The 9,900-nt window shown below is 47.0% G+C and overlaps 2 protein-coding genes across 2 annotated transcripts in view; both read left to right on the forward strand.

Moving 5' to 3' along the window:
• The window catches only part of angpt1 (angiopoietin 1), a gene marked incomplete at its 5' end in the record, with an annotated part of 67,517 nt that extends 63,282 nt beyond the window's left edge, over positions 1-4,235 (forward strand). Inside the window, one exon of the mRNA XM_079749768.1 lies at positions 1,792-4,235. Coding sequence (XP_079605894.1) covers positions 1,792-1,955 — 164 coding nt within the window. The 3' untranslated portion in view covers positions 1,956-4,235. The remainder of the gene's footprint in view (positions 1-1,791) is intronic.
• LOC307085091 (exostosin-1b-like) overlaps positions 1-9,900 on the forward strand; it is a gene marked incomplete at its 5' end in the record, with an annotated part of 412,390 nt that overhangs the window by 189,590 nt on the left and 212,900 nt on the right. The window lies entirely within an intron of this gene.

Genomic DNA, 9,900 nt, shown 5'->3' on the forward strand with positions numbered 1-9,900 from the left:
GGGTCGTGCTAGTATTGTAGTTATTTTAGTAACCATGGTAGCAGAGATGTGGACACGCACACACACGCACGCACGCACGCACACACACACACACACACACACACACACACACACACACACACACACACACACACACACACACACACACACACACACACACACACACACACACACACACACACACACACACACACACACACACACACACAGGGGGGCGGTGAGGAGGTAGAGCGGGGTTGACTGACAACCGGAAGGTTACTGGTTCAATCCCCGAGGAGTGTTCCTGAGCAAGACATCTAACCCTAACTGTTCCCGACGAGCTGGCTGTCACATGCATGGCTGAGACCACCGTTGGTTTTATGAATGGGTGAAAGTTGAGGTGCAAATGAGCGCTTTGAGTTAGAAAAGCCACTGTTTGAAAAGCGCTAGAGTGTAGATTGTAGCGTGCAAAAGGTGTTTTGTGAACCTGGTATAACCCCTCCAGCCCTACCCCCTGTAACCTTACCGTCCAGCCCAGGTAGGTGCTCTCTGCTGGGCCGGCAGGGGTCCCAACAGGGGCATCAACATGGAGGGACTCGGGTCTATGGGGGGATAGGGCTGGCAGCTGCTCTCTGCCCGCTCAAAGGGAGAAAGACTGATGCATGACTGCCTTCGATGGCATCCCAGTGTGTGTGAGACAGAGGTAGATGGAGAAAGAGGGAGAGAGGAAACGAGAGGGCAGACTTTATTTTGATATTTAATATCATTTAATATTATTGAACGTAGCTGTACTTTATTTTAACCTTCCCCTTAGGGCCTCTTTGGACCTTTAATGATTCGGTCATGGAGGAGCATGTAGTGGAACATTAAAAGAACGGATACAGGCTGAGGGATTGAGCAAGATAGGCAGTAAAAGTTTATTTTATTGTTATTTATGTTCTTTTATTTTTTACATATTTTATTGAGACGTTTTTCACTTGAATTGGCTCCCTCGTTCGACATTTTTACATGGACCCTTTTTATAAATAAAGTCTAGAAGGCAAATGGGAAGTGACCTACAACACGAAATGAACAGTCCTTTCCAGCAGCTCAGTTAACTCCGTCCTTGATTCGCCTTTCAGACGTTTCTTTAAATAGGGCTAGCTTCCCCAAGTGGTTAGCAACAGGTATTAGCAGCAGCAGCAGTTAGCAGCAGTTAGCCTTATCGGTGAACTTGATGACACACACACACAGACACACACGGAAACACACAGACACACAGACACACACAACACTTTAACAGGCCCTAGTGCCCTGGAGAGAGTTCATGGGAGACACTCAACCTTTACGAGACCAGGGCAGGTATTCTAACCGCCACATTCTGCTTTTCACGCCAAGACTAACTGCCAGTGTCGTTCCTGAGCCTGGACGGTGTGTTTCTGGACACTAGGATTGAATTTTGACCTTTAAACATGGATTATGTTTCTTTTTTTTTGTCCTTGTGTTTTTGTCGTTTGTGATATATTGATAGCTGTTCATTGTTAAAAAAGAAAATTATGAAGCAAATTTGTTTTAGATAGTGGCCATGACCGTTCATACACCAGTGAGACAGAAAGATGAACAGACAAATGTCTGTCTGTTGTTCATCTTTCTTCAGACAGAAAGATAGACAGACAGACAGACAGAGGTGCCTTGCGATGGATGAATAGAGGATTTGTATTGGATTTCCTTCCAATATCATCGGAGAAGTGGAGCCTCATTTTGTGCTCTTGTATATCAAGGTCAAAGTTTACATCTTAATATATTTTTTCTTTCTCCTCATCTGTCATTCAGGTTGGTGGTTCGACGCCTGCGGCCCGTCCAACCTGAACGGAATGTACTTTGCCGAGGGCCAACACATCGGCAAGCTCAACGGCATCAAGTGGCACTACTTCAAGGGCCCTAGCTACTCGCTACGCGCTACCACCATGATGATCCGACCTCTGGACTTCACCTAGGACTAGCATATAGCTACTAGCTACTAGCTCCTGGCTACGCGCTACCACCATGATGATCCGACCTCTGGACTTCACCTAGGATTAGCATCTAGCTACTAGCTACTAGCTCCTGGCTACGCGCTACCACCATGATGATCCGCCCTCTGTACTTCACCTAGGACTAGCATATAGCTACTTGTTACGTGCTACGACTATGAAGATCCGCCCTACAGACTTCACCTAAGAATAGCGCCTAGCTTCTTTCTACGTGCTATAATCATGATGGTACAACCACAACTTCTGCTAAGACTAGCTACTAGCTGCTTCCTACGTGCTACGACTATGACGATATACCCTCTAGGCTTTTCCTAAGACCTGCTGCAAGCTACACACTACTACAAGAGTAAAAACCCATCTTGTAGACTACTGCTTAGATTAGCGGCTAGCTACATGCTACAACACTGACAATCCGCCTTTTAAACGTGTTCCAAAACGTGTTACTTGCTGCTGGCTACCCACTACAACCACGACACTCCAGTTGTGAGCCGTATCCTCAGACTAGCTACTTGCTACGTGATACGTGCTATTATCATGACAATCCAGTTATTGGACCTCTCCTCAGACTAGTTACTTGCTACGTAATGCGTGCTATTACCATGACAATCCCGCTATTAGACTTGTCCCAAGACTATAACCTTTCTACGTGTCGCCATAATTAGCCCCTCGCCACTCTTTACCTGCCAGCCCGTTGACCTTCTCTTGAGTAGCCCGCCGCTATGCGCTACAGCCGCGATGATTCGCCCGCGACGCTTCGTCAGGGATCGGGTTTCAGACGTTTGTAAAAGGACACTTCCTGTTTGGCTCCGTGCGTGGGATGCAGCCTGGCTCATAACTGGGACGCTATCGTTGTCTCGTAACCTTTTACACAGATCTCAGTCCACAGGGAGCACTGCCAAGTGCAACGGACTGGGACCTACTTCTGGGAAAGAGAAACGAAAGAATGGACCTTTTTTTGTCTGGAGGCCAAGCTGCCTAAACCAGACTTGATGCGGTTGAGGATTCCTGGTTGGCATTAACTGATTAACTGATTAGCAGGCACATCTCTGTCTCCGCACCCTCGACCGGTGTGTCGAGGGAACTGTGGTTGTGAAGATCACCTCGATACTTTGTTGGATACTAAAGGCCATGAAGTGAAGTGAACTGTCGCTCACTCAAAGCAGCACATACCCCCGTCGTCTGTATAATATGAATATATATATATATATATATATATATATAGTGTGTTTTTCTACTATTGTCCTTTGTGTCACTTTGGTCCACTATAATACAGGTGGGTGGTGTTGGAGGTTTTATGTAAAGGCCTCCTTTGTCCGTTGTTGTGTTCCCATTATAAGGAACAACTGAGGTTATGTACATCTGATACCCTCTTGGTTTTGTCGAGGCGCTTGGCTTGTCTGGTACGCATCCAGTGTTTGAAGAAGTGCTTCTGAATATCTCAGAGCTGTTAGGCGATTCCATCCACCAACTGTTGTTTGGACTAGGGCCTGAGACAGAGTGTGTAACCCTCATTTGAATGTCGATTTACGAATTGGCGGGCCAACGGAGCCGACTCGCCAAGCAAATTAAATCAAAATTCCGTCGTTCAAGTTCTTCAAGCATTGATGCAGATGTGTGGATGTGTGTAATGGTTGGTAGTACATCTATTTTCTCACTCGTAGAGCAATAGAAATGTGTTTAGCGCTCGTGTTTTCCATGCAAGGTGTAAATAATTGACCTGATCAAAAACAACAGTAGTAGACCTTCCATTGAGTGTGAGCAGCAGTGAACCCTTGACACAGTAGGATGTGTGTTTTCCCATCTCGTTGGAGGGCCTTCTGGGGGCCTGAGCTCTGATCCGGCCAGACTATATTTCCTTTAATAGGTAATGAAAGCGCCGTAAAACAAGATGGATACTTAGCCCCTGTCAGAGCTCAGTTGGTTTCTGTGTGGAGTTGAATCACACAGTGGTTCCTCTAAACCAATCAGATTTGCACGTTGTAGAACCTTCTCGATGCGAACACCAGGAAGGAATATATAGGGGAACATCTGGACCTGGAGATAAGAACCAATCTCCCCCCGTGAAGGACGACAAGACGCCATGTTATCAGCTGATGTGTTTGTGTGCAAAAATAGCTCTCCTGAGGGGACGAATTCATAGTTTGAGGTTCGGTATTTCCACCCATGGAGGTTCTGACATCGAGCGAGTAGAAGAAAAGCCCTCAAACCCTCCTTTCCTTTACCTCATCGCGTTGTACATTTGCCGATTTATTTAACGTCTCTCTTTTTTTTCTTTTTTGTCGTAACATGTGGTACGTGTTGTGTTTTTAAGATTAAATAAAGAAGCATGTGATGCGCTAATGTTTCCAACGTGGCGACCCCGTCTCCGTTTATTTTCCTTGCAAGCGCCGTGACGACGGACATGATGGGGAACACTAAAGATTTTAAAAAACATTTAAAAAACCAAACTAAAGGGAATCGTCTCGGCACGGCGGCTCATCGACGGCGGCGTGCCGCCCCAAACCCCTTTCATAACTCTATCTGCAGAATCAGCTCAAACGGTGTGTGTCGGGGGGGCGGGGGGGCGGAGAGACGCACAGGGACACAAGACAAATAAAGGTACATATCCTTACACGCACGTGTTTCTTTTTAGGGCTTTCCGCCGCGCTGCGAAAACCCCAGATAGGGATTAGGTAGAGATTAGCCTGTGTTCCCCTTCACAGGTAGGTGCGCTGTGTGAGTGTGTTTGTGTGTGTTTCCTGTATGGTGTGAGTGTTTGTGTGTGTCCTATATGGTGTGTGTGTGTCTGTGTGTGTGTCCATATGGTTAGTGTGTGTGTGTGTACTATATGGTGTGTGTGTGTGTGTTCTATATGGTGTGTGTGTGTGTGTGTTCTATATGGTGTGTGTGTGTGTGTTTGTGTCTGTGTGTGTCTGTTTGTGTGTCCTGTATGGTGTGAGTGTTTGTGTGTGTGTCCTATATGGTGTGTGTGTTTGTGTATGTGTGTGTGTCGATATGATTTGTGTGTGTGTGTACATGTGTGTGCGTCTGTGTGTGTCCTATAAGGTGTGTGTGTGTGTTTGTCCTATATGGTGTGTGTGTGTGTGTTTGTATGTGTGTGTGTGTGTCCCATAGGGTGTGTGTGTGCGTCCGGGGTGGCGAGGTGCTCTCTCTTCAGTGTGAGGACGGAGAGAGGAGCGGGTGTGAGGCGGGGCCGTCGTCTCTGCGCGTCGCTCGGCGGATGGTTTACATTCTTGTCCTAATCAGAGGTTAAACAAATGGCCGTCCTTCAGCAGAGCCGTTGACCCCGACACCCTCGCCGGAATGCGCCCCGACACACACACACACACATTACTCGAAACACATACAGACACACACACACACACACTCAACACACACATACACTTGGACTCACACATACACACACACACATACACACGAGACACACATACAGACACACAGACACGCACACACAAACACTCGACACACACAAACACACACACACACACACACATATATGACACACACACTGGACACACACATACGCACACATGCACGCAGACGATCCACACGCACAAACACACACACACACACGTGGACACACACAAAAGCATACATGCTCAACACACACACACGCTCTCAAGACACACACGACACACAACTAGGAGGAAGGTCAAAGGTCGGGGGGGAGGGAATGGCGGCAAAGTTTACGCCTTCACGCCCGGTCTGTTTCCACGGCGATGTGTTTGAGGACCCACGGCGGTGTCTGAACGGCTGGTTCCGAACGGCTGGTTGTGAATGGGCGGAAAGCACTTCCGAGGAGAAAGTTTAGTCTAGTCTCTGTTTGAGCCCTTAGAGAGAGACAGAGAGGGAGGGAGGGGGGAGGGAGAGAACATCTGGGGCCGATTCCTGGGCGACGATGGAGGCCCCCAGACTAGCGATGTGGGGTCCGATGGGATGTTAGGAGATATGAGAGGGTGCTTTGGAGACACAATCGGTAAGCCCTTCAATTTGCATCTGCAGACACACACACACACACCGGACACACACCGGACACACACACACACACACACACACACACACACACACACACACACACACACACACACACACACACACACACACACACACACAAGGCTCACCCATGCATACACACAAAACAGTAAGATAAGGCTTTATGGCTCCTGGGGGGGGGGGGGGTTTCCAGTTAAGGGGGGTCGTGGAAACAGACTAGGTTAGACAACGACAGGCAACACAGCCAATCTCGTGCCTAGCGGGCTTTCAAACTAATTTCGTCAAAGTCTGTTTCCGTGAAAAGTTCCCGCAAAAGTTTGATTTCACGGGGGAATGGTCCTACCTGTTCACAGAAACGCTGTAGACGTTGCAGACCGCAATTCTTCAAAACACGTCCACTGCACTCTCCAACGGCGTTTATTCACCTATGATGCTTGAGAATGAGAATTAATAATTATGGTTTCAGTAGATCACCAGCTAACTATTTCAACACCCAACTGGGACGTCGCTGCCCTGCAGTGACATCACAAGTGGGACTTTCTGCCCAGAAACTCACACCCTGGACAAATCAGCGTACCAGTTGGTACAGTCCTGGTATACCGCCACTTGTGATCTGTCACTAAAGGGTCAGTTGTGAAATGGCTCGTAACAACGGATCAAGTCAAGTACGGCTAACATTGAATGAACTGGTTGTCAAACTGAACTGCGTCTGTTAAGTGTATTGAAGCAAAAACTGCTTTTAATGATGAGAGTTAAAAAAGGAAAGGATTGGGACCTTGTGTAAAATCTAATTGTATTTAAAGCTTGGAATGGGTTTGACCACCGCACGGAAACCAGATGAAAGCGATTAGCTGAGTGTATATGTGGGGCCAGCGTTTGGCTAGCGTCAACGCTAACACACGCAGACACATTATTACCCAGAACACCTCAGCATAAAGGCTACATCGAGACATTCATGTACTGTAATAATATGTGACATTTGGGGGACCCCTTCATTAACAGCGTTTTACATTAACCTGAATGCATACTGGTCTTAGCCTGGCTTTGTTAAGGCCCTGCTCTACGAGTCGAAGTTAATTTATATTTCCAGTTTAATAAATGAACAGTTTAATTTCCTACAATGTGTGCAGGAAATTGCAACAGGTTATCTAGCGATCCAAATGATTTTCTTTTGGACAGAATCTATCTAAACGATCTGTGTGTGTGAGTGTGTGTGTGTGTGTGTGTGTCTGTGTGTGTCTGTGTGTGTGTGTATGTGTGTGTGTGTCTTTATCTGCGTGTGTCTGTGTGTGGGCGATGTTTGTTTTCTTATGGTAACAGAACAAATATGAGTCAATTTCTCCTTCTCCACTCTCTATCTCCTTCTCCACACTATAAATAATGATCGTACCCTACACTCCTTATCTGGGAAGTCCCCTGGAACTCATGTTCTTCATATTCACCATATTCTCTGACCGTGGCTGGAGTTGAATCGAGAGATGATGGAGCCGATCATGAGCTCAAGGCGCCATTAGGCGCTGTGGAGGCGTTGAGTGGGACTAGGGGAGAGAGAGCGGACTAAGGCATCACGGTCGAGTCAAGCCCGCTGAAATCGCTGACATCGACGCATCCGACGCCAAGTTGCTCAGTTTCCTTTCGTTTCTTTCCCCGACATGAATAACATGTTGAAACCCAACACCAGCGAACACCTGTAGACCCCGTCAGCTCTCTGCTGAGCGTCTGAAGGCGTTGAGAAGAGGAAGTGTGAAGGCACAGGCTGCCTCTCCTTAACTCCTCCGACACCTCCAAGACACTGCCGTTGTTCTCTCTCTCCCCCGCTGAAACGCACCGAAATATTTTGTTACCGCTATTAATGTCAAATTAATGTTCAACATCTACGAGCCATTACGCTAGAGACCCATTATCGCCCTAAGAATACATCGAATGACAAAGAAACTCCAACCGCGGTATTTCACAATACCAAGATCCGCCAGCAGGGAAGATCTCTCCAGTGAACCAGAGCTCAATCCATCTCTGTCCTGACGGCTACCTCCTTAATGAAAACTAAATTAATAAAAGATTTCTGTTGGCCGTCTCCGGTGTTTTGGGGGGTTATTGACACCACGGGGAGAGAGAGGGGGGGGGGGGGCTGACCCCGGGGACTCAGTCCAACCTTGAAAACCTCGATGGGGGCTGGGCGCCGGTGGAGGTGGTGGTGCGGGAAGACTCGGTTTTTGAGTGGAAACTCCTGTCGTTAGGCAAAATAAACGGAGAATAGGAGTGTTGGCGTAGGGTTCGGCGAGGGCCCCACTGCCCCCTCCCCCCTCCGATAGGAGCCGAGCGTGATGGATGTGTTGTGGAAGCCGGAATGACAGTTGGTTTAAAGGGGAGGACAGCTTAAGGAGAAGTGTAAAGAAAAGAGAGAAAGGAGAGAGAGAAAAGACATTTGTACTCTGAGAGGTAGCCACTCCAACTAATAGTCGGAGCACAAAGTGCTATCGCCGTGGATAAATTATTTACACGACATCTCGAAAGTAACCAACGTACATCGCTGGGCGTCTTCCTGAGGTTGACTTCTGGCCTCTTAACGTGTCTTAAAGCTGAGTGAAAAGCTTGTTGTTGTTGTTCAGATATTGTAGGGTGGAATTGAGTCCTCTGTATTTGCAAACCTAACGCTTTTATTTGTAGCAAACGGCGTAAAGTTCTTGAGTTCAAATTCCATGTCTTTGCTGATACTGATGCGCTAATGCTGTATAGCTAGCTTAGTCTTCCACTAATGTGTTCATACCGTTTTGCTAATATTTCTTTGCTGATGTGATAATGTTGCATAGCTAACATGTCTTTGCTAATGTGCTCATGTTATTTCGCTACCATGTCTGCTAATGATGAATATCCAAAACGCCTTCACTAATGTGCTAACACTGTATAGCTAACACGTCTTTGCTACGTCAGGCATAACAGATGTCATCTTTATTCATTGTTTAACCTCAGCATATACTGGTCATTCAACTCAATTTTGACATCAGAGGTGGATAGATTGACCTACCATCTTTGATTGATGGACACTGTGATGACACAAACTCAAAAATAAATAGGGCCCCTTTAAGGGTTGTAAAAGAGTCTCATCATCATTCACAGTTGATCTATGGATACAGCAGAATGGATTGGGATAAGTTAGAGGTTGGGAGAACAGCAGAAGACCTTTCTGGGTGTTTGGTCTCAGAGCTCTGGTCATTCCATTTCCATCCTCTTTGGTCATACTTGCTACAGTCAGTGACCAGCGTGTTGTTGATTATCCGTTTCCACAGGGTCTTACGGGTTTCACGGTCACACATAGCGAGGCATGACCATAGACCCCGAGGAGCTCACGCCAAAAACGGCACCCCTTCAAAAGCTTTCTGGGGATCAAACCAACAGAGAGCTACACCCATAATTAGGTCGGTATTAGGCCAACAACCATTTCTACAATTCTTTGATGTTTGCCGCAAACGTGATCTATTGATCCTGGAGAGCACTACCATTGACATCAACAAGCTCATCTGTAAAGTATCTCTCTCTCTTTCTCTCTCACCATCTCTTATTTTCTCTTTTGTTTTCTTTCTTCCGCTGTTTCTCTCTCTCAGCCTCCCCCCCCCCCCCCCCCTCCCTAGTTAATTCCCAATCCTTACTGACCCACGCAGCACCGTCATGAGGGAGGTATTAGCGTCTGCTGCTAAAGCTAATTCAGCATTACTATAAACGGGAACGTAGCATCTACAGCATCTTTATTCATGAGGGAGCTAGCTATTAGTGGCCAATGCTAAAGCACTTTCCGTAGCTCATATAGCATCTCCTCGATCTTTATTCATGAGGGCGGTCCCAGCCATCTTTAGAGACGAGAGCCAAATGGAAGCATGAACGCATTTCTGCGCGATTTGGGAAATCGCAAATACCGTTT

This window comes from Pollachius pollachius (assembly GCF_949987615.1).
Source record: "Pollachius pollachius genome assembly, chromosome: 13".
NCBI lineage: Eukaryota > Metazoa > Chordata > Actinopteri > Gadiformes > Gadidae > Pollachius > Pollachius pollachius.